The 25945-nt window shown below is 36.6% G+C and overlaps 1 protein-coding gene across 2 annotated transcripts in view; it reads left to right on the top strand.

Annotated features, from left to right (window-relative positions):
* The window catches only part of ASXL3 (ASXL transcriptional regulator 3), a gene marked incomplete at both ends in the record, with an annotated part of 184131 nt that overhangs the window by 80975 nt on the left and 77211 nt on the right, over window positions 1-25945 (top strand). For both annotated transcript variants that reach the window (XM_080714757.1, XM_080714756.1), the window contains 3 exons: window positions 11721-11842; window positions 23214-23331; window positions 24305-24424. In XM_080714757.1, coding sequence (XP_080570883.1) covers window positions 11721-11842; window positions 23214-23331; window positions 24305-24424 — 360 coding nt within the window. The remainder of the gene's footprint in view (window positions 1-11720; window positions 11843-23213; window positions 23332-24304; window positions 24425-25945) is intronic.

Genomic DNA, 25945 nt, shown 5'->3' with positions numbered 1-25945 from the left:
ATGCCTAAAACACATTAAAATTTAAAGTAAAGATGATTTGTCATTTGAGGCTACTTTTTTTTTGTGGGTTTTTTTTTCTTTCTTTTTTTTTTTTTTTTTTGGTGGTACTAGGGTTCCTGGAAGCCCTTCTACCTCCGGGCTACACACCCAGACCTATTTTTTCATTTTTATTTGGAAACAAGGTCTCCTAAGCCAGCACACACGGCTGGCTTCGAACCTGCGTGATCCTCCTGTCTCTGCCTCCCAAGAACGGGGATTACAAGCGTGCGCCACCACGCCTGGCTGAGGCTTTTTTTTTTTTTTTTTGGTGGTACTGGGGTTCCTGGAAGCCCTTCTACCTCCGGACTACACTCCCAGACCTATTTTTACATTTTTATTTGGAAACAGGGTCTCCTAAGCCAGCGCACGCGGCTGGCTTCGAACCTGCGCGATCCTCCTGTCTCTGCCTCCCAAGCGCGGGGATTACAAGTGTGCGCCACCACGCCCGGCCTGAGGCTATTTTTGAACTAGCTGATTATTGATCTTTCAAGACAAAATTTGTTATTAGTGTGTTTTCATAGACATAATTTTCCTCATATAGAATAAATGGTTCTATGCCATTGTTATTTGAAAAATATTTTAAATGACATTAACATTTAAAATTACATCTTGGATCTAGATTTTTCTCCATGCATCTTATTTGGTGTTTAACATGAAGAATGGTACTCAATAAAAGTTCCATGGTTGAATTAATGATGAATAAATGAACAAATAAACTTCTTTTAGGACTCAGACTTTTTTGAAAAAAGATTATTGAATTCTAAGCTGTCACAGTGTTAACACTAATGTACTGCATGGTCTTTAATACTTTTTATTCATTAAAACATTATAAAGCATATAATGTATGCTGATAGCATTTCTGCAGAAACTATTGGGATTTGAAAGCATCTCATCTGTTAAAAATATTAAAGTATCTAAAAGGAGAACTAATAGAAATGAAAATGGTCTAGGAGAGGGTGTCAGGTGAGGGAGTATTAAGGAAGAAACACTCCCATTGACATTAAGTACATATGTTAGAATACTAGTGCCAATCTCAATATTATGTATAGTGATGGGAGAAACTCAGCAAGAGCTATGTGCATGTGTGTCTCTCACCATGAACTACAAAATGATATGAAACTACCATGCACCAATGAGTATATAAGAAAGACCTAGAAAATGGTCATAGGATGTGCCACCACTTTTGGCTTTTATTACATGTATGAACACCAGTTGCCTCAGCCTGTTTATGGGGGTGGTTTAGTGGGACATATAGCAATTAATTGTACAAAATATCTGTGTTGCAGTGACTGTTTAAGGTCTATATCTTAGATTGGGCCATGGTTCTGTATCCTGACTGTGTTTGCAATTTTACATACAATAATGAGATCTAATTTTGGCTTTTTAATCTTATCTATTTTTATTTACCTATGCAAAACCACTGAACTGTGACTTTCCTCTTTAAATAAGGTAGTAAGTAATGATAGAAGAGAGAAATGTATCTTTAATTAGTAACAAGGCAGGCACTTTTCTGCCAACTTACACAGAAAGATCTGTGGTTTGACTTTAACATATTCCATAATTGATTTTAGCATAATTTTTTAAAATTATTTTCTTTTTGTTGGTACTGGGGTTCCTGGAAGCCCTTCTACCTCCAGGCTACACTCCTAGAATATTTTTTTTTATACTTTTTAAATTTGGAAACGGGGTCTCTTAAGCCAACGTGGCTGGCCTTGAACCTGCGCGATCTTCCTGTCTCCACCTCCCAAGCGTGGGGATTACAAGCATGCGCCACCACGCCTGGCAGATTTTAGCATAATTTTAAACAGTTTTTTTCAAAAAACTCTTCTGCATAAAAATTTTTAAAAGTTACCCTTCTCCCTCAGCCTTTCATTCTTTTCATTTTCCTCCTACATAAGGACATTTAATCTTTTTTAAGCTTTCACTAGTACGTAATAATTATATATGATAGTGAGATTCAAAGTGATATAAATGTACATGCACACAGTACTTGGGATATTTCCTTCCCCATCCCAGGTCATTCCTCTCTCTCCTTCTTCTTACAGGTTAGTGAGATTGGTAGCAGTACCTTCACATATTGCCATAACATTATTTGAACTGCTACCTTCTTTAGTGTCTTGTTTCCCCCTTCCCTCCTCCCTCTTTATTTCATTCAACTCTTCTACTAGTCTTTCTCCTTGTTTATTTGATGTCCCTTGTTTCCTATTTTCTATCTTCCACATATGAGAGAAAACATTTGACCATTGACTTTCTGTAACTGGCTGATCTCAGCATAATATTCTCTAGTTCTATGCTTTTTTTCCCTTTAAATAATATGATTTTGTTCTCCACTGTGTGCACATACCACAGTATTGTAATTGATTTATCTGTTGATGGGCAACTTGAGTGGCTCCATAATTTGTCTATTGTGACGTGTGCTGCTGTAAGCATATTGAGGAGTGGTACTGGGTCATATGTTGTAAATTGGCTGTTTGGAGGGAGGAGTTTGGTAGTATTAGTGAGAGTAGAGGTAGATAAGAGGCACGTTTTAAACCAGCAGATTAGCTTTAACCATATTTTTGGTTGTCAGATTTGGGGAGACAAGCAAATATAGACATAAATAGTATATCTACACATTTTTAAAAGGCTGGATTATTAAAATTCCAGTGTAAACTTGTCTTCTCTGTTTTATTTCCTTTCAGTTTGCCCACCTAGGAAAAGGACAGGCTGTTCTCATGGGGATTTCAGATATAAAGTCTTGGCACTAATTTTGTGATAATGCCAATTGCTAGTTAAAAAAAAATAGCTCCTATTCTGTCCTGAATGCCAAGAAGATATCAGTTTCTAAGCTGCATGTCAGTGTTTGATATTTATTGGCTAAAACATCTGTTCTAATTCTTCAGCTTCCTGGCTTCTGTTGTAATTTTTTTTGAGGTGAATTTTTTTTTAATTTTTTATTGGTGAAATGTATTCATACATCATAGTGGAATACAAAAAAACTTTTCTAGACATACATGCACACATCGCCCAGTCAGCCCCCACCCAATGCCCACCCCATTCCCTCCCCGTCCCTCCTTCCCATGCTTGGCTTAGTGGTTGACATCTAGTATTATAGCAATTTATCCAAAGTTAACAATGATAATCTCACAGAACAGTTTCATTTGTCTGATACCAAGCTTTTGACACTTAAAGATAACATTTCAATATTTCTTTTTGCTTTCTTACCAGAGAATATTTTTTTCTTTTTCTTTTTTAGGTGAAACTATCATATATTTATATATTTATTTTTCAGAAAAAATTTATCCTAATATGGAATATGGACTCTAGATACCCAAAACGATCTTGAAAAAAGAACAAAGCTAGAAGATATATATTTTCTGATATCAAGCCATATAAAGCTACAATAATTGAAACAGTGTAGGACTGTTATAAATGCAGATATATAAACCATTGGAGTTAAATACAAGCCTAGAGATACATTCTTCCATATATTGTCAAGTTATTTTTGACAAGTTTTCCACGAACATTTGGTGGAGGAAATAATAATCTTTTAACTAAATATTGTTGAAAAATAATACTTACATGGAAAAGAATAAAATTGGACCCTTACCTAATCCCATATACAAATATTAACTCAAAATAGATAAAAGACCTAAATATAAATCTTAAGACTATAAACTTTTAGAAGAAAATCTGGGTCATAAAACCTCACAACATTGAAATTGGCAGTGATTTCTTGGATATGATTTCAATGGCAAAGAAACAGAAGGGTAAACAAACTCCCTAAAAAATAAAAAAAAAATATTTTATATCCAAAGACAATGTAAACAGAGTTAACAGTTACTAATAGAATGGGATAAAATATTTCCAAATGCTATATCTGAAGGTATATTAATATTCCAACTAGAAATCCTAAAAATTAACAACAATAAAGGCAAACAATACCATTTAGAGGTAGGTAAAAGACTAACATAAATACTGAATCTCCACAGATAACTAATCTTAGTTGTCTGTTGGATGGAAAATCTTGTTTCTCTGGTTCTGGTGTGTGTTACCTATTTCTTCTTGTAGTTAATCTCTTTAAGTATTTTCTGTAGCGCTGGTTTTGAAGACATAAATTCCTTCAGTTTCTGTTTGTCAAGAAACCTTCTAATTTCCCCATCTAATTTGATAGAAAGTTTTGCTGGGTAGGAAATTTTTGGCTGGAAGTTGTTTTCTTTCAGAGTTTGGAATATGTTACTCCAAGCCCTTCTGGCTCTCATGACTTGGTTTGGGAAGTCTGGAGTAATTCTAATTGATTTGCCTCTGAATGTCACTTGGCTCTTTGTTTTTGTTGCCTTTAAGATTCTCTGCTTGGCTTCCACATTGGTTATTTTGACAATTATGTGGTGTGGGGATCCTCTTCTCTGATCCTGTCTAAAGGGAGTTCTATAAATTTCCTGGACCTGTGTATCGACCTCTTGCTCTATGTTTGGAAAATTTTCTGCTATTACTTCCTTGAAGAGATTGTTGGTCCCTTTGGTTTCACTTTCTTTTCCCTCCTCTATTCCAATTATTCTTAGGTTAGCTCTCTTAAAATGGGCCCATATTTCTTCAATGTCAGATTCCTGCTGTCGGATATTTTTTTCTAGATTAGAAACTATGCATACATTTTTGAATTGATCATCTTCTAAGAGCGAGATTCTATTCTCCATGTGGTCTGATCAGTTGTTTGTACTTTGAATTGAGGCCTTTACTTCATTAATTGCATCCTTTATCTCTTTTTTGGCTCTCTCTGAATTCTTTTTGAAACACCTCTATTATTTCTACAGTTATTTTCCTGATTTGATCTTCTAGAAATCTCTGAATTTCTGTTTTATCGGGTTCTGATGTTGTGGGGTTGTGGGCATTCATTGCTCCATTGTTATTCCTCTTTCCCATGATTTCAGAAGTTTGTGCCTTCTCTGGGTTCTTCCCTTGGGTCACTATGACTTCGCTTAAGGTGCTCTGGATTTCGAGTCTGTGGTATCTCAGACCCCACTACTCCTTTATTGGGTTGTATCGCAGAGTCTCAGACCCAGGGAGTCAATAGAGGCTGCTTTAGACCATGGGGGGTCCCAGGTTGGGCTTCTCCTATGGTGTGATATCTCTGCCACCGCTGCTCCCCCACTGGGTCAAGTCCCTGGGAGTCAGTACTGGGATTTCTCCTCTGGGGCCCGCAATTTGACTCCCTGTTGTTGAGTATGCAGATGGAGCTGTAGTGGACTCGGTGAATTCGCTGCTGCTGCCGCTGGTGGCAATATGGCGCCGCTGTCACGCCCTCGGCCTTGAGGCTGGCATATTTCTTCTCTGGTTTTGAGCTCCGCTCTGAGTCCCTGCAGCGTGTGCTGAGCCCAGCCACTGGGGGCTTTTGATGCTCCCTGTGCCAAAAAATCTTCTGAATCCCGCCGGGCTGATCTGTAGCGGCTCACCTCGGCTCGCTGCCTGCCGCTCCTCTCTGGAGCTTGGTGGGCTGTTGAGTGCATTGGTCTGTAGCCATAGCTATCCGGTGAGCTCGCCGCTGCCACTGGCAGTAAGGCACAGCTGCTGCCGGCAGTAAGGCGCTGCTGCTGCGTCCTTGGCCGTGTGGCTGGTGTATCTCCTCTGTGGCTCTGAGCTCCGTTCTGAGACCCCCTCCTCTCTGGGGCTGGTGATTTTTTTTTTGTTTCTCTGGTGATGGTGTTTTCTGGCTATGAAAGGCGCTGATTTTGTGGTAATAGACATTGGTTGTTAGCGGGGCTCTTAAGCCCCGCTTTTCTCGGTCACCATCTTCCCGGAAGTCCTGTAATTTTACTTACAGGGATTTTCCCTGATCCTTCTTTTAACATTAATTTTTCTTTGACTTGTATTTCAGAGGTCAGCCCTTTAGGACATATTCCCAATTAAAATGTGCCCTTATTTATTTATCACATCTTTTATTAAGAAAGCTGCAAGAATAAGTAAAAAGGTGAAAACCTTGTGTTTTGTTAGAAAGAATCAGCTTGAATCTGTGCAAACAGTTACTATATGACTATTTTTGATTCAGCCACCCTCATGTCATATAAATGGCAAAAGAATAAATAAGCCAACTTATTTGTTCATTTTAAGGGACTATATTTGTCAGTAATATATATATATATATGTATATATATATATATATAATTTATAGTCATGCTTGGGGGAGTTCTTGGATGAACTATTTATGTACCCTACAAATAGTTTTCTTTCTTGTTTTTTTTTTCCACTAAAAATAAAAATTTTGAGCTGGATGTGGTAGTATATACTTATAATTTCAGTATTTGGTAGGCTGAGATAGGAATCGTATATTCAAGGTAAGCCAAGGCAACATAGTGAGATTCTCACACAATTTAGTGAGATGCTTTTCAAAATTAAAACAATATAAAGTTTTAGGGTTGTAGCTCAGAGAGATAGAACACCCCTTTGGTTCAATCCCCAGTGCCATACAAACACTAAATAAATAAACAAATAAATAAATAAATAAATAAATATATTTTTCTGAAATCCCTTTTGAGGGGACGAGTAGAAAGGTGACTCACCATGTATTTATACAAAATTATCAATCCCAGTATCAGTGCTGGGAAGAGGAGGAAGTGGAGTGGAATCCTGAGGGAAATATACCAAGTGCTGTGTGGTGGTGTGTTTTTATCACTTTGAACCTCATGATTGGGTATAATCACAATGCACCAAAAATGTATTAAAAATAAAGTATAAGCCAAGTGTGGTGGCGGCACATGCTTGTAATCCCAATACTTCGGAGGCTGAGTCAGGATGATCTCAGATTTGTGGACAGCCTCAGCTACTTAGGCCCTTAGTGAGACCATGTTTCAAAATAAAGAATTTAAAGAAATAGGGCTGGGGTGGGGGGTATAGCTCAGAGATAGAATGCCCCTAGGTTTAATCCAGAGTAGAGCAAAAAAAAAAAAAAAAAGGTAAAAAGATAAATTCTATAAAGGAAACAAGAAAAATATAAAATTTAATCCAAAGGAGTACTCACATTTTATTTTCTATCATATTTTATTAAGGTTTTATCATCATTTTATCTAAATAAAATAATCAGGAACACTGTTTTGGTCCAGAGCAATGTCATCAGGACCAAGATCCAGAAGCAGGATCAGGGGTTGGGGGCAGGGGGAGCAGTTGCCAGGTCACTGAGGGCACTGCTTCTGGCACTGAGTGGAAAGTAAGAAGCAGCAGAGTTGTTTTGAGAACCGACATCACAGTCTCCCTCCATGCTGTTTCAGCTCTAGTGTCTTGGCCTCCTAAAGTTCTGGGCTCTGGGTTAGATAGAATCTTTCTTTCAGAAACATGTGTAGCTGTTCATAAATTTCTGTGAGCACAGAAATTTATGTCTACCATGTCTACTGACCCTGAAATGGGCTTACCAGCATTGGATGCTTAAAAAGAGAAAAAATGGTGAGACTGGTAGCTGTGTCCTCAGGAGGACAGCCAGTTGTGTGCTGCTCATGCTAGCAGTCAGAAAAGAAGAGGGCCACAAAAGCTTTGTAACTGTATGTACTCAGTCAGAATCAGTTGTTTTTTTATCCTGCCATATTGAATTTACCTTTGAAAGACTAAGGAATAAAAGCATCCTTCAAGAAAATTGTAGTAGATTTCAATTAAATGTCTAGTAGGTAGAAACATTCTCCTATTTTCCATATATTCCCCAGTACCCATGGACTGTTTTTTTTTTTTTTTCTTATTTTTAACCACTTGGTAAAGTTTTTTATTTTGTAGGTAGAAATGGTACTAAGGTACTAAGAATGTGAAAGTAAGCTAGGCATGGTGACACACACCTGTAATCCCAGTACTGGGGAGACTGAGACAGGAGGATTGTAGGTTTGAGGTTAGGTTCAGCAATTTAGCAAGGCCCTCAGCAACTTGAGACCATGTTTCAAAATAAAAATAGTTCTGGAGGTATAGCTCAGAGGTGGAACACCTCTGGGTTCCATTCCTAGTACCTGCAAAAAAAGAAGAAAAAAGAGAAAGAATGTGGAAGTAATAAAATATATTTGCTATTGCATACTTTACTTATGGCTGGGGCTAGAATGTATCACTTTCAGCCTGTTAGGTTGGAATTATATATCCTGTTTGTCATGTTTTGTCATTTTCCTGCTTTGTCGCATCATAGACTTCAGAACTTTGAGGGTTCATCTGCCTAATCAATATACATAGTAGATGAACTTTCAGGGTATAAAATGAGAATTATCTTTACGATTTCTTGATAAGTAAACTCGTGTTAAAATTACTTTAATGGTCATTTCAAGGAAAGAAGTCTAAAAACCACACATATTATAATAGAGCAGTGTTATGTTTCTTAACTAGATCGTTTAGACTGTCTTAGTGAAAAAATGTTGTATTGTGTCTAGTAGAAATTTACCTGATATTTAATTTGAGTACTTCCATCACTATATCTATGGGAAGAAAACTGTTTTAACCATAGTATTTTGTACCCCTTTCACTCTCACCTGCAATTCTTGATTTTTTTTCTTGTCAGAAGCTGACTTACTCACTTTTGACCTTATTAACTTCCTGTTTCTATAGCTCCAATGTCATGTAACTAAATGATACTTCTTTAGACTTGTAATTTTCAGATCTCAGACTTTTAAGGCCAAATACTTTTAGGTGAGAAATCAGGAGGTCCAGAATCAAGAACTCAACTCTAGTTTGTCATTGCCTGTGTGACCATGAGTGACTGATTTAGCCTTTCTGAGCTCTAGTTTTCTCTTCCCAATGTGGAGATAATATCCTTTTGTCTTGCATGAAAGCTGCAAGGACTAAATAAGATCACATACATAAAGTGCCTATATTAATAAATTTATTCTCTTAACTTTGTTCATTTGGCTTGCTGATTACTTTTTGTATTGAAACAAAACTTGCCAGGTATGGTAGTGCATGCATACAATCCTAATACTTAGGAGGATGAGACAGGAGAATCACAGGTTTGAAGGCAGTCTCAGAAAATTAGCAAAACTCTCAGCAACTTATCAAGGGCCTATTTAAAGATAAAAAATAAAATGGGACTTGGTTTATGGCTCAGAAGTAGAATACCCCTGGGTTCAGATTCCAGTCCCACACACAAATATGCACTCACACTAGCAAACATACTTGATTCACTCTTTTCTCTTGAACCACAAGTCCATATCTAGGTCAGATGCACTTGAGTCTGTAGAAAGCAACTCAAATGTTCTCTACACCATATATGTGCATATACTTTCATTTTTGTTAAATTATTATTATTAGTGCTAGAATTAATAACTGTAATAATTTCCACTCTTCCATAAATCTTTATAACTTTACTCAGAATCCCCCCAAGTTATCATTACCTGGATAATTTTGTGACTTAGTGCTTAGCCCAGTGCTCTTACAAGGTCATGCTTTGAGCTTTTCAGCACTTTCTCAAGTTATTTTCTCTCTTCTGACATCCTCTTGCTTTCTGCTTTTAACATATGCCGCCATTCTCCCATATCATATAACTTTCTCAATCTGATTCCACATCCCTCTTCCTCTTCCTCTTCCTCTTCCTGTGTGCACAGTGTGTATAAGGTGATTGTAGTGTCTAGCTAACAGCCCCAGGGTTCCATTTCCCACAGGGGCTTAAGCAGAGCAGGAGAGCAGAGCAGAGCCAAAACATGCATTTCCTGGCTACTCATGTTGTGGAGACTTGGTTCTCCTAAAAACCATTCTTTTAGGAGAAAATGTGTATTATAGAATAAGTTAAAGGAAAGCCAAACACTGAAAAAAAAAAAAAACAAAACAACCAAAAAATACAGGCAGATTGTATTGCAATCTACAGGGAGTACCAGTGGGTATCTCAGATTTTATATATCTTTCTCCATGTCTCATCCCTTAGAAGAGCAACATGTCCCAGCAAGTCATGGATTCTGTAGAAGGAGGAGAGAGAGAGAGAAAGAGAGAGAGAGAGAGAGAGAGAGAGGAGAGGGAGAGGGAGAGGGAGAGGGAGAGGGAGAGGGAGAGGGAGAGAGAGAGTTTTAATTGGTGCTCATTGTAACCATACATACTATTGAGATTTACTGTGATAGAAGCACACGTGTACATGACACCCAGTGTATTTCCCCCCCATCCCATTCCCTACTCCTCTCCCCCTCCCTCTTCATAATATTTAAATTGGTATTGATAGCTTAACAGATGTACCTAGGATTGTTTAAACTGATTCCTTCATCAAGTTACCTCCTTTCTGGTACCACCTCCCTCCTAAATTCCTTATTTATTTGAAGTCTCTTTTTTGTTCCTTTTCTTTTTTTATTGATGCACTGCAATCATATATCTTGATGCTGTTCAAGGTGATAGAGGCATACATGCACACAGTGCATAAGTCCTCTCTGAATCCCACCTTACTCTCTCCCCACCTTCCCATCCTCAGCACAGTTACTGTATGAGTTTTTTTGTGTACCTCATGTCCATCAAAGTGTTACCCTCTTCAAGTGAAGGAGTGACCTAACTGAGGGAGGTAGGAGAGGGGAGGAAGACTCGAAGTCCCTTTTGTTTTCCAGTTTCTTCCTAGCTTCCACATATGAGAGAAAACATAGGACCATTCACTCTCTGAGACTGACTAATATCACAAAGGATAACATTCTCAGTTATCTGCAAATGGCCTAATTTTATTGCTTTTTATGGCTGAATAAAATTCCATTTATGTATATACCACAGATTTGTATTTCATTCTGTTGAAGGACACCTAGTGTAGTTCCACAGTTTGGCTATTTCGAATTTTGCTGCTGTAAACTTTGATACACGTATGTCATTATAATATTCTGACTTCAATTCTTTTTGAGTGATACCCAGAAGAGGTATAGCTGAGACATATGGAGGCTCTACATCTAGTCTTCTGAGGAACCTCCATAGTGGTTGTAATAATTTACAATCCTAACAGCAGTGTATATGGGTTCCTATTTCCCCACATCCTCACCAGCATTTATTATTGTTTGTATTCTTGATGATTGCCATTCTAACTGGGGTTATACAGAATCTCAGTGTAGTGATATTTTACACTTCCCTGATTGCTAATCATGTTGAATATTTTTATATATGAGGAATGTTAAATAGGAGAATCATAATATCTGTTAAGATGGGTAGATTTCAAACAATTAATCTCATTTAAAATACATGTATCTATTTAAAATACATAGATGCTCAGCCGGGCGTGGTGGCGCACGCTTGTAATCCCCGCGCTTGGGAGGCAGAGACAGGAGGATCACGCAGGTTCGAAGCTAGCCCCGCACGCTGGCTTAGGAGACCCTGTTTCCAAATAAAAATGCAAAAATAGGTCTGGGAGTGTAGCCCGGAGGTAGAAGGGCTTCCAGGAACCCCAGTACCACCAAAAAAAAAAAAAAATACATAGATGCTCAACCTTCATGTTCAGATACACATGGTGTCTACTGACTCCCGACTCTTGAGGCAGCTATTGTGCTATATTTTGATGCCCATACAGTAGTTCTATGGCATCAAAATGATCATCATTTAATGGGTAACAGGACAGATGGTCACACAGTTATTAAATAATCCCTTCTCTAAGACTCTGGATACTTTTTTAAAACTGTGCTATTTTGCTTTATTTTAAGTATCCACTTTCAAATGGAGAAAAGCTCCAATGAGTTAATTACAGTGGAGGTAAAAAAAAAAAAAAGGAATTCAAATTAGCAATATCATTATCTTTGTGTTTCTAGTTTGTACGAAGCAGGTAACTGATGAAGCATCTTCCATTCGGGATCCGAGCCTTACAAACACAGCAGTGCAAAGCAAGCTAGTGTCTTCCTTTCAGCAGCACACCAAGAAGGCTCTGAAGCAGGTAAGAGATTTGCCACTGTGCCTCTCCCCCACTTCTGTTACATAAAGCAATGAGTGTCCTGCTGACCAAGTAAAATAGATAAGAGCCTGACCTTCGAAGGTAATACAGATGTCCTGAATTGAGCCACTTCTGTGATACTTAATAGAATAATTTTAGTTTATACTAAAATAGTAGGAGGGCCTTGGCTGAGAACTTTGGCATGAAATAGTAGAGGAAACATGTGTTTGGGGACATATAAAGACTTATATCTTTGTGGGTTTATATGATTTATAATTAACTTGTTGGGTTAATAAATGTATTGTATACTTTGAAAATAATGCCTCTATGATATTATTGTGTTTATCTCATAGTTGGTATAAAAAAGGATAATTTCTGTCTTAACATGGTTACATTAAGTTACAAATAAAAAATACTAAGTGAGCTGGGAGTATTGGCACACATTTTTTGTGTGTGTGTGTGTGTGTGTGTGTGTGTGTGTGTGTGTGTGATACTGGGGTTCCTGGAAACCCTTTTACCTCCGGGCTACACTCCCAGACCTTTTTTTATACTTTTTTATTTGGAAACAGGGTCTCTTAAGCAAGCGCATGTGGCTGGCTTCAAACCTGCACGATTCCTCCTGTCTCAGCCTCCCAAGCGTGAGGATTATAAGCGTGCGCCACCACACCCGGCAGTTGGCACACATTTGTAATCACAGCATTCAAGAGGTAGAGACTGGAGGAGCTCCAGTCCCCTCTGGTTTGTGGACAGCCTCAGCAACTTAGCAAGGCCCTTCTCAACTCAGTAAGACTCTGTTTCAAAAAATATAAAAACTAAAAAAAATAGGACCAGGGGTGTAGCTTGGAGGTAGAATGCCCCGGGGTGTCAGTACCACAAAAACAAACAAACAAACAAAAAAAAGTGTGTAGCTTACATGTATCTAGGATATCCACCAATGATAATTGTATGATACTGAATGGAAATTTAATAGTGTTTTGATATTACATAAGCTCTCTTACCTGTATGGCCTCATGCTGTGGCCAAGAGGCAGTGGTTTAAGATTTTGTTCTAGATGCTTGTATTCCCTGGTGTAAGTCCTTGGCACCCACTCTGAACCTAGACAAGCTGCTTCTGCTCTCTGAATCTCAAATTCCTTTTCTAGAAAAATGTGTAAAATGATAGTACCTTGTGTAAAGATTTGACTGTAGAACTAACTGAGGTTATATGTTGAAAGCACTTGGGAGTGAGTATCTAGGTCATAGTAATCATTCACTAAACATTAGCAATTGCTGCTGTACCAACAAATGCTGGGTTGTATGCAAAAAAAGGGAGAAATTCTGTAATTAGAAGAGGCTCTTATGTGATGGTTATATAAATCATCATGTCAGTTAGTGAAAGGCTCATAAAACTTAATCCCAAATTCAGTTTCCCTCATTTAACTGCTTTGCAAGTGGAGGTTTATTTTAATCTTCTGTCCCAAACCTCCACTCAGTTAACCTGCATCAAGTCATAAATAAAAGTATTATTCTTGTGACATAGTACTAAGTAGGAAAAGAAAGCATGCTTTATTTTTTAAAAGTCTCACAAACCTCTGAAGCTTCTTAATACATAAATCCAATCTTAAACACTTGGAATGTTTGCACTCACCTCTCCTCTACCTCAAATAAGAAAACATAGGAAAGAGACTTAATGTTTTTGTGCTGAATTACATTAGCTTTCCATTTTGTATTAATTATTGAAATTGCAGCATTTCAGTTCATTGGTGTATATGTAAGGTAATAACCATATTTCATCCAGCATGGGTCTTTGGAGAGCTCGCCATTTATATCACAGCTTTTTGTGAAACATTTTAGATGCCAGAGAACAAAACAGCACTCAGTGTTGAGATCCCTGTTTAACTGGTGGAATAAAGGGCAGGGTGGGGAGAAAAGCCTGGGCAAAGGCTCATTCAGGCAGCAAATAGGATGCAGGTAATAAAATACTAACCAGGACAGAACAAAGGATACAACTGGACACTTGTAGCCCTGGCATTTAAGAAACATAAAGGGGATTGTAAATGAAACTGATACTTCTGAGGTGTAGTGAGTTGGAAAATGTGCATACCATGAAATCTTCCTATTTTCTAACGGGAAGATAAAGACTCAGTTCTGCATTGTTATGTGTCATTATTTTTTACTTTTTAAATTTGGTTTCACATTATATGGCCACCTTTTTATAATTACTAAAATATTATACAACTTGGAGTTATTGATATTTCTGTTTTGTTGTGGAGTATGTGTTTCTGAGAAGAGCCACATGTGTGCTTAGGATGCAAACCTTGTCTGCGGAAAGTCCTATAAGGTTTCTAGTGTCCTGAAAGAGTTATTTATTTATTTCTAAAAATTTCTACTTTATAACGAAGTAGTAAATTAATTACCAAGAGAATATGGCTCAATATGGAGCAGATATGCTAATTTTTGATTAATAATCAAATTTATATTGGAAATACATTTACAAGAAAAGCTGTCCTTGCAGAATTTTGCCCAGATTCCTGTAATTGCTGAATTTTTAGAACAGCATTTCAAAAATGGACTTAACATACAGCATTTTAAATTGTAGCAACCACAGCAGATTTGTAGCTTTCTTTTCTTTTTGATAATTAAATGATTGTGATCATGTAGAATTGTTGCTATGTATTATATAGATCTACACATATATGTCTGTATGTGTGTTTTATGTATACATACATATATACTGTGTGTATGTTTATAAGCAAAAGTCATCATTATACAAACCTAGAGACAGCTGAATGGCTTTAATAATGATTACATTAGCTGATATGTATAGTATGCCTTCATTTTGTATGTACATTGAAATCTTACAGTAATTCTTTGAACTGTATGCTCATATACCTATTTTTCAAGTGAAGAAACTAAGCCTCAGAGAAGTTAAACAACTAACCTCAAATCCCATCATAAGAAAATGTTGGTAATGATATTTGCATCTAGAACCCACTTTGCTAATACTGCCTTTCAGTATATGGTATATAAAGGGCAGATAAATTTTGAGCTCTATTCAAGGAAATGTATATACTTGGTTTGTTGAGTAGCATAAGGAAAGCCATTAAAAATACCAATTCTGAACACAGATGACTCATGTTTAGTACCAGCACATATTAATGGCTCTCACTAAAGCATATTATCCAGCTATTTTATTAGAAATATATTCTAATCAGTACGGGTTTTGTAGTCCATCTTTACATTGGCTGCAATAGATAATTAGAAGGAAGTGAGAAGAAAAACAAAAAGAAACAAAAATCTGTGTTAACCCAATAGCTTTGAAATCGTAAGTGTAGTGAAAAATGATAATACAAACTCCCTTGCAAGATAAGGCAGACATACTTTCTGAGACTCAAGGTACAGACTCTTCACGACACCTTAAGCACATTGCTATCACAAGTAGATTTTTTTTTACTTTGATTGCAGTGTAGCTGTAGGTTGGTCAACATGGAAGCCACAGTATCGGCCCCTTGACTATTAACATAGAGTATTTCCAGTATTTCCATTGTTCTAGAATATTTGGGTACCTTTTACTTTCTAATCATCAAAACATCAGTTAACATCATATACTGGGCATAATTGCGTAAATAATTTTATTTCAGTAAATTTTTTTCTTTCTTAATAAGCATATTTAAAATATCTGGAGACCTGCAAATTGCTGATTATTACTTTGTTCCCCATCTTCTTTCTGCCCTGGTGTTTTAGATGTCATGATCCTAAAAAAAATGATATGATTAGATTTTGAATATTAAAGAAGGGTAATTAAGAAAGATTAAATTTTGGAAATTTTAAACAGCAGAAGAAGGTAAAAGATGAAAGAAGGTTGAGTAATGTTATGGCAAGCAATGTGGTGGTGGTGAAAATAACCTTTTTTGTGGTTTTGTCTATTTGACTTTCTTCACTAAATTATTTATTTTGGGTGGTAGAATTTATTCACAAAGTTGTATATCCTTTTCCATCTAGAAATTGCAACAGATAGATTATTGGTGCTTTGCTTTAGGTTCATATGTTTGGCCAGTACTGTGAAATTCCAAAGGATATTGTGCATGATAGCAGTTTCTGAACACAGACGTTGACATTTTCATACTAGCAGCAATGGAAGTTGTTGGTGCCTGACACAACCAGCTGTTTACTGCTTGTGTATTTCTAATTATTGAAGTGTCAGCATAAAAATTTGATGTTTTCAGATATTTAGCGAAGGGCTAATTGCATCCAGTGCATTCTTAAGTTACATTGTTGGTGACATTTCTTTATTAAAATAAAACAGGCATTAGTTTAAAATTCCAAGTTCAAACAAAAGCTCTGATTCTCAGTTTTATTTTTCCCATTAGAGTGGATGTGAGAACTATCCCATATTTTTTAGAATTATCTGATAAGCTTTCTCTATTAAAATGAAATTTTTATCTAAAGAATTTTTCTCCTGTTTTTTTACGAGGAGATATTACACTGTATCTAGAGGGAAGCATGTTTGGTTAGCATCTTTTGATTTGTTTCCTTTCACTTAAAGCCAGAACTGAATTGATGTGAGTGTGATATGCAACTTACTTTCCTTAGACTAAGTTTGCTCTTTTACATTTGTTTCCATTAAGAAGTAAGCCAATTTGTAGTCTTACCTTATACATTCCTCTCATACTGAATAGTTCCAAGAAGTATTATGCTTGGTAAATCTAGTTATCGCTTTTCTTACAGCATCGTAGATGTTAAAATTTTACTCTATAAAGTTTGGGAAGAAGAACATTAGCATGTGACCAGCTTGATGGTACATTCCTTCATAATAGACTGCATCTACACTTTCCATCTGCTTTCTTATATTGCTTCTTTCTGGGCTTCAAATGATAAGATGTAAAGTTGTTTGATAACTATTAGCATTCTGAAGTGCATCTGAACCTAAGATAGTGTAGGTGCCTCATTGACAGCATACCTCCAAATTAATATAGACTAAAATAGTAAGACATGATATAATATTGAGATCAAAGCCATGTTATAGGCAACAAACAGGGCTACCACTAGCCTGGCATATAATAAAAAAAAACCCTCAATGTGATGCGATGAAGAGGAACAGATCCTTTTTAAGGTGCCTTATACAGGACCCGCTCCCCAAGAACCATGTGAAGCTGCTCTCCTCAGTCTATTTTCATATGTTACACGGACTTACACTTTTCAGGTTTTGGTACACTCATTTTTACATCATTTTGATTTAAATAGCATGTAACATTTATTATATTTGTAGTATATTAAGTAATAGAAGCTTTAATTTCTTAGACTTTTCTCAACAACTCACAGCTGAAAATAATATGATTATAAATATTCCTTGTTTTAAAGAGAGGTGGTAGACACATCCCCAAAGGATTTCCCAAAGGGAGGCCAGATAGTCCATTGCTCTTCCCCAACAACTATGCTAAAATTACCTCAATATTCGTTTTACACACACACACACACACACACACACACACACACACACACACACATACATACACAAATACATACATAGAAGCACACAATATATTCCATGCCTTGTATTTTATTTCAAGACATAAGAGTCTTGGAGAATTCTGGAGACAGAGGGATAACCATAATGGCTGAGCAGAAAGAAGCAGACTATCTGTAATCAGAGGGGTAAGAATGCCAAGTCTTCTTGGGGCCCAAGTACATGCTAAGCAGTTGGCCAAAAATTGGGGATTTGTAAAGAACTTGCTCCATTTGTAAAGGATTGCCTGCCTAGATTGAGAGACCCAGATATATTGATTCTATGCTTAGGGGAGTGCCGAATTTTAATTTTAGGGTACATGGTCCGTGTCAGGTTACACTCTGGTTTCAAATGTTCTCTCTCACAAAGACCTCTAAAGTAGGTACTGATGCAGCCCATAAGAAACTAGCAGTTAGTTGCCATTTGGCTCCCAGAAGGTACAGATGCTCTACTATGACAGTACTGGTTAAGACAAAGTGGCACTATTATTCTCACTCCACATTCTCAATTGTAATCCTGGGGAACCCAGAATAAAGAGAAGAGACAGAAAAGAAAAACCAGGAATCCCTTTTTCAGTTGAAGTTTCTGACCTTTGGCATAGGATGGCTAGGGAGGGCAGAAGGAAGCTTAATATTTGACTTAAAGTTTTCAAACTTGAAAGTGCAACTGTCTGAATACTGAGATGACCAGGAAGCTACTCATTCTACATAATGTTTTTTCAGATATTAGCAATGGAATTGGTTAGAACATGTATGAATATAATTTTAGAAGGAGAAATAGGCTAGACATGTGCCTATTCTAAGAAGGGAGCTCAAAATGACTAGAATTATTAAGAAAATTCCAGTGTATGCTCTGCAATGTATTTCATGGATTGGAGTCTTATGAATTAAAGTGAAATAAATGAATAAAGGAAAACAGCAGCTATTCGTTGGAAGCATCCCCCCGATGTCTCTTGACTGTGCCTAGTTCACAGCCTTGATGAAGCATAGTGTAGCAATATCAAGCTCTGGGGAAAGGACTATGTTAGGAAGGCTGTTTTTAAAATTAACCTAAGTCCTCTGTTGTTATAAAACGTTAGCAGCTGTGTTGGGAGTGTTCTTTGCTATTTCTAGTCCTTGGTCACAGCCACACTATTGCCATTTCACTTCTCCAACCACCTGAGCTACTTTCTACAAGAGTTCTGGAGACCGCTTCTTGTACTTTGGGGCACTACAATTTCAACTGGCTGGGTTCTTCCTGTCACTTGGGTCTCATCACCTCTGTCACATTGAGAGAGAGACCTTTTTTGACTTCCCAGTTTGGGTTGGTTCTCCTGCCCCAGTTATTCTAACTCACCTTCCCGGCATAAAGCACTAAAAGCTCATATGTTTGTGAAAAGATGGTGCTAATTTTATGTATTTTCTTGTTAATCCTTCCCTGAAATATAAAATAAAACTTTTGTCTGGCATGGTAGTGCATGCCTGTAATCCTAGCACTTGAGGGCTGAGATAGAAGGATCAAAAGTCCCAGAACAGTCTCAGTGGCTTAGTGAGACCCTCAGAAACTTATATCCTGTTTCAAAAGAAAAAAATAAAATAAAAATGTCTTGCAATATGACTCAGAGGTAGAATGCCCCTGGTTCCATCCTCATTACCAAACTAAATAAATAAAACAAAGCAAAACTTTGGTCATGTTCACTGCTGTGGATAAGTAGTGCATCTACTGTACTATAACAGAGTAAGTCCTTAAAACTACATTTTTTATAGAATGGGTAAATTATATAAATATTAAAAATAGCATGTATTCAGTATTGCTATAAAATGTGCTAACACGCTGTTCTGTAGATTTCCTGTTTTAGGCATTTTGCTCACACTGTTGTTTTTGCTTTATAGGAAAACTTACCCTAGTCATTTGCCCAGCATTACACAGCTTATGACCATTGCACCACATACCCACTAAGGTATTTCAGCAGAGTCCCCATTTCCTCTGCAGATCAGCACCTTAGAAGAAAGGTATTTTAAATACTTCTATAGGACAGTTTTTGTTTGACTTTGTTTTGATTTGTGATAATGGGGATTGAACCCATGGGCATTCTACCTCTGAGATACACTACCAGCCCTATTTTGTTTTATTTTTTGGTAACAGTGTCTCACTAAGTTTCTGAGGGCCTCCTAAGTTGCTGAGTCTATCCTTCAACCTGTGATCATCCTGTCGGCCTCTCAAGTACTGGGATTATAGGAGTGTGTTACCACACCTGGCTTTAACACCCATAATGGGAAAACTTGTTTATTTTGGCTGGTGGGAAAAGGTATTTAATAGAGATCAAATATTTCTGCCTTTAGACTGATTTGTCCCACAGGCATCTTTGTCTTAATTTAAAAAAAAAACAAAAAACAGGAAAAGCCACCTAAAGATCTTGATTTGATGTCTCTTGCCTAGCAGCTGCCTATCTCAAAAGGTATGTGTCTTCCTGTTTGCTTCAGTTTCTCCATCTGTTCATCTCTTCGTGTTTTACCCCCAGCCAAACTGATCCTAAAAGCATTTCATGTTTTCTAGAGGATTTTGAAATGGAAATATGCAGTGTGTTTAAATAGGTGATGGGCATGTACTTGCAGAAATAGAGTTTAAAATGAGTAGCCCACCAACAGAGGCTAGGAGCTTGTGGACAGAGGTGCCCAAGTGGATTTGTTTAATCACCCAGATTATTTCAAGCATCTCAATGTTGGAAACATTTGCTTCTCTCTTCCTCAACATTGTGATATACTTGGAGGGCACCTCAGTGTCCAGAGTCAAATAAATGTTATCCTGTAAAGGGAATCAGACTCTTTGAGACAGGACATTATGCTAAGTGAGATTAGTCAGTCACAAAAAAATAAGAGAGCAGATGCTTTCTCTAATATGTGAGAGTGAGGGAGAAATGGGTCATAGGAGGAACTCTAGATGAAAAGGGAAATCCTATAGAGGAGCAAACAAGGCAACCTAAAGGAGGAGAAAGGAGGGGGAAGAGGAAAATCTCTAAAACACACAATGTACTTAAACATATCGAAGTCAACCACTAAGCCAAGCAAGGGAAGGAGGGATGGGGAGGGAATGGTATGGGAATTGGGTAGGGGTTAAATCAGTGATGTGTACATGATGTACACACAAGTTTTTACCCTAATATGATATATGAATATAATGCACCAATAAAAAATTAAAAATAAAATAAAATAAAATGACTGAATTTATAAGATGAAATTGAGACTTACCTTTCCCATTTCAATGTATCATAGCAAGCAGACTCTTCCCAATATTTGCTTCTTGAACCCTAGAAATGTTATATTTTCAAAGGTAAAAGAAATAATATAAGTCAAATGGATTTGATATTGGTTAGTATTCCTTTATTATTGCCTGACTCTTTCCAATTCAAAATGATTATGGACTTTTATTCCTGTCTGATTACTAAGTATTTTTTATAGTGAGTCCTCTCAGCTCTAGAAATTGAGGAAGAAATTATTGTTACTTAAATTATTATCTACCAAAAATACTTCAAAAAGGCATATTATCTTTGACTTTCTAATTTCAGATTGAAGTCAACCATTAGGTAGGTTTGTTTATTAATTAATTAATTTATTTATTTATTTATTTTGGTGGTACTGGAGTTCCTGGAAGCCCTTCTACCTCTGGGCTACACTTCCAGACCTATTTTATATTTTTTTTATTTGGAAACAGGGTTCTCTTAAGCCAGTGAGGCTGGCTCCAAACCAGCATGATCCTCAATCCTCCTGTCTCCACCTCCCAAACGCAGGGTTTATAAGCGTGCACCACCACGCCCGGCTTATTTTTTATTAATGCTTTGCAAAACAAATTCTCTAAATTTACATATATATGTAAACATACACAGAAAAATATTTAAATACATATATTTTATTTGAAAAATATCTTATTATACTTATTGGTGCACTGTAATCACACATCATAATAAAGTTCAGAATTCTGGGACCATATATGTACATAGCATTTGGTGAGCTGAATATATGTATGTATGTATGTATGTATGTATGTATGTATGTATTTTTTCAGTTCTGGGGATTGAACCCAGGGGCATTCAACCTCTGAGCTCCAACCATATTTTTATTATTTATTTTTGAAAAAGGGTCTCACTAAGTTGCTGAGGGCCTAAGTAACTGAAGCTGGCCATGAACCTGTGATTCCCCTATCTTAGCCTCCCAAATACTGAGATTATAAGCATGCATAACTATGCCCAACCTGAGTATTTTTAAATACCAGATATTTTGCCAAGAGAAACAGAGTCTATGATGTATAGATGGACTTCTAAAATTTATTAGTTTTTTTACAGGCTTTATTCTTTTGTGAAATTTTACGTAGTAGACAAAGATGGATTGATTGTAATTTAAAGCACCATATTGCCACATTCTATTGTATTATTGAATTGTTAGTTTCATGTTATTAAATTGCATTGAGTTCTTATTAATGATTAGAGACATTTATGCAAGTATGTGCACAAATTATGTGCAATTATACATATATATAACTTAAAAAGAACATGTTTATTAAGTCTATTATTATCAGAAGGCTAAAGGTGAGAAGAGTGGCATGTTATTAATCTTTATACTCCCCAGTGCCTGTTACTTATAAAAGCACTATAAATGTAAGAATCAAGTGGGATATGTCTTGTGTAATCACTAATAACTGGATCATTTGTAATACACGTCTCAACCCTTTCTTCCTCATCTGGCTTGAACTTTCATCTGTTAATATCTTTTTTCATTTAAATGGTGTTTAATTTTTTACTTCTGTAATTATTTGATTGCTAAATCTTATGGTCAACAAGTTGAACATTCTGTTAATGCCTTGTGCACATACAGTGACATCATTTTTGATGGGAGGGAATATATAGTCAAATGCAGTATTTCAGGAGATTCTGACAGCCGTTAGTCAAAGACCATTAATCAAGTAACTGAGATGTCGTAAAATTGGTAGAAATTACACAGAAACCATGAATAAAGAGGTTTAAGACTGTCTGCAGCCAGCCTTTTAACCTTTTGAGGAATCTTAGCATTCCTGTAACTGTGAATTTAATGGCTGTTCCGTTTTGTGTGCTTAAGACCCCTTTTTATTACAGGTAATTTTCTACATACAACGATCAGCAAGATAAAGCAGTATTTCAAAACTTTTAAATGTCTTTTATTACATTATCACCAGCATGGTCGATTCATTTATAAAACACAAAGCACTCCCATTTGGAGAGATTTATTTTTGTATCTTTTTTTATTCCTGAATTCTCCGGAACTCTGTCATGTTCGTGTTCTGAAGGTTAATGCCTAAAGTCAAGCAGACAGAAACCAAGTGCTGCAAGGTTTCCAAGATTAGGACTGATTCCCTTCACAGAAGTAAATGATTCCTGCTGTGTTCAGTGATTCTGTGCAGCACTCCCACGGATGAGTGAATGCATCAATACAGTAGTTCTTACAGGCTACACATACTGATGACACTCAGTGTTCACTGATTGAGCTGAGTGCTGGAGACAAGCACCTGCAGAAGTGCAGACACATGTATTTTTATCCTGGTTTTGAAACATTTATTTTACATCTATTCTACTTAAGAATCATAGTTTTAGATTCCATGGGCTCTCAAGCCACACTGCTAAGGTAGAGCAAACCCTTAAGAACTGCTTTGTTGTCAGAATTATACCAAAAATGGTCTCAGGTTTCTGCCTTTTGCCAAAGCCTGATTTTATGCTTTTGAGGGAAAATGACATAACGGTGCCCATGAAGAAATGAGGGGATCGATGGAATTTAAGTCTCTCAAGAGGTTCTAGCTAATGATGGGCAAGTGGTTCATTTAATTCAATTAGGAAGAATCATTTTGGCTACATTTTTATGTTATATTTTATTATCATGTTTTATAGGCTTTGAGGCAGCAGCAGAAAAGAAGAAATGGAGTCTCAATGATGGTAAACAAGACTGTTCCTCGGGTTGTTTTGACACCATTAAAGGTGTCTGATGAGCAGTCGGATCCGCCTTCAGGTAAAAATCTAAAATATTGTATGCTTGACCAGTTTCTTCTTGGAGGAAACCTCCTGAACAAGAGAGATACCATCTGTGTGTTTTTGGTTTTGTTTTTGTTTTCTGAAACTGATTAACACTTCTACTTGAGGTTTGGTTTAAAATTTTAAAAATATCTTCTATTCTCTCAGGAATTCAGAAATAGAGTATCCCACAGTTTAGGGGAAAAAAAAGTAGAATGGATACCAGTTCACTTATCATCAGATGAGACCATTTGCTGATGTCAGTAGGTGTGGAAAAGTGTGCAGTGGTGCTAGGTGGGCTTTGCTGTGGTTGCTTCGGTTTGTGTTTGAATTTTGAACTTTAAGGATGGAGCACATGCTGATGCCTAATGCTATCAAGAGCACTTCTTCCCTGAGTATGCATTTGTTTCTCAGGCCTCTGTTGGATAGTCTGGAATTCTTTAATACTTTCTGTGTTCTAGCAACATCCTTCCCACCTCTGTGCTCTCTGACCTTTTCTTCTAATTCCTGCTGTCACTATGTGTCATTCTACTTTTTACAGATTAATGTTTGCATTTTCTGTTCCTGCTTCGACATAGTTATTCATAAAGGTTTGATCGTTCTTTTTTCAAAACTCTCTTCTTTCATCTTTCTGTCCTGTCTTGTATCCTTTCTAAGAGGCATCATATTGTTCAAGTTTATTCGTGTAGTTCTACAAAAGATCTGATACTATTTCTTTTAAAAGCTATCAGGTGAGTGAATGTGTTTTTAACTCCACTGTTAGGCCATCTGTTCTTGCCTTTTGTCTTGTTTGATTGATTTATTGGGCTTTTCTTTTTACATCCAGTAGGAGAATCAGATTGTGGCCAAAGGTAATATATTAACTCATAGAACAAAAAGATTATATCTGTGAGTCTTAAAACAATTTTAGCTTTTTTCATTTCAAGGACAGTGAAAGGAAGATAATGGCATAATAACTATTTCCTTTTTAGGATCTGAATCTAAAAATGGTGAAGCAGACAGTTCAGATAAAGAAGTGAAACATGGGCAAAAATCTCCCACTGGAAAACAAACAAGTCAGCACTTAAAACGCTTAAAAAAGTCTGGTTTAGGTGAGTGTTCCATAGACTAATGCATTTTACATTTTATAGATGCATGTCTTTCAAGTAAACTGTGGAATATTATCAGACTATTATTTTAAACAGTTGAACAAGGAAATTAAAATATCCTTCCATTTATCTAAACCAAAAATGAAAATATTGTAGTTATAATTGAAAGGGAGTCAGCTTACAACTAAATTTTGAATGATATGACTGGAGGAAGCAGAAGATAACAAATGTGAAACTTCAAATAACCATGTGCCAAGTTCTGAGTCTAATGTACAATATTTTGTCTATGCAGCTAAATTTTATTTTATTATAATATACTATATTGGGGAAAATATATGCAGTCTTCTAAAGTATTCCTTGAACTCGAGAGCACATTGTCACTGGGATCTGCTGCAGTAAAACCACTCTGTCTTGCTTTTTTTTTTTTTTCTATGCTGCTTGAAATATTTAGTAGTGAACATCGGAAAGATACATATCTGATAGATAGTATAAAATTTCTTAAGTATATGGTAGGCACAGTTCATGGATCTTGCCAGTCACTTCCAAGTTTTCCGCTAAATACTTCCTTTTTGGTAACTCTCCATCAGGAATCCAACTGCAGCATTCAGAGCAGAGGAATTAAAAAGACAAATATAATTCTCTACCACCTCTGCCTTGTTGAATGACCTGGACCTAATGACATGATTTCTGCCTTAAAGTTATTTCACCCATGACTAGGGATAATGATAATAATCATTATAATATTATATAGAATGGTGGATAGAAATTACAAATTTATTGGCATGAACTTTACCTGAGGGGTAGAAAAGCTGCTTTTAAGGAATCCTGGATACCACTAAACATCTAACATGTTCACAATTGTACTGCCAGAGAATTTTGGCCGACTGTGAGCAAATTAAAGGGGAATTAGTGGAGATCACTAGGATCTTTTTAACTGTCTTTGAGATAAATTACACAATAATAAAAATAAGGAAGCCACTTTAATGTAAGGATCAAGACATGAAATCATATTCATTGCCCATATTTAATGAAATGGTCTAGGTATTTTGACCTAAATTATCATTTAATTCTTTAGTTTTGTACAGTAGAGTGGTTTCTATTCTCCAGCTAAAGAAACCAAGTCTCAGAAAGATTAAGGAGGTTACTCATAAATGGCATAGTTAAGATACTAGCCAAGACATATATATCTAACTTCATCATCAAAGCCATTCATCCCAGGTAGAATCTGAGTGTAAATCATCCAGCCTGTGTGTCATGCCTGTTGGTGCCATAAAGAGAGGCCTGGCACTATAATGATAGGAAGTCCACCTCCTTATCATTAAAGAGTGTTCCTGTTGAAGTTCACATACATTGATTGGACCTGGAGATAGAGCTAGAGCTATGATTTCCTGGTCCCTCCTGTATTAGACAGGAGGAGGAAATAGTAAGATTTAAAACAAGTCAAATAAGGTTAGATACCTATCAAAAATAAGCTGCAAACAGTTTCTGGGAATGACTAACTGACTAACCTAATAAGCACCTGAA

This window comes from Muscardinus avellanarius (assembly GCF_963383645.1).
Source record: "Muscardinus avellanarius genome assembly, chromosome: 17".
NCBI classification, from domain to species: domain Eukaryota; kingdom Metazoa; phylum Chordata; class Mammalia; order Rodentia; family Gliridae; genus Muscardinus; species Muscardinus avellanarius.
This window is presented reverse-complemented; position numbering and strand designations above follow the sequence as displayed.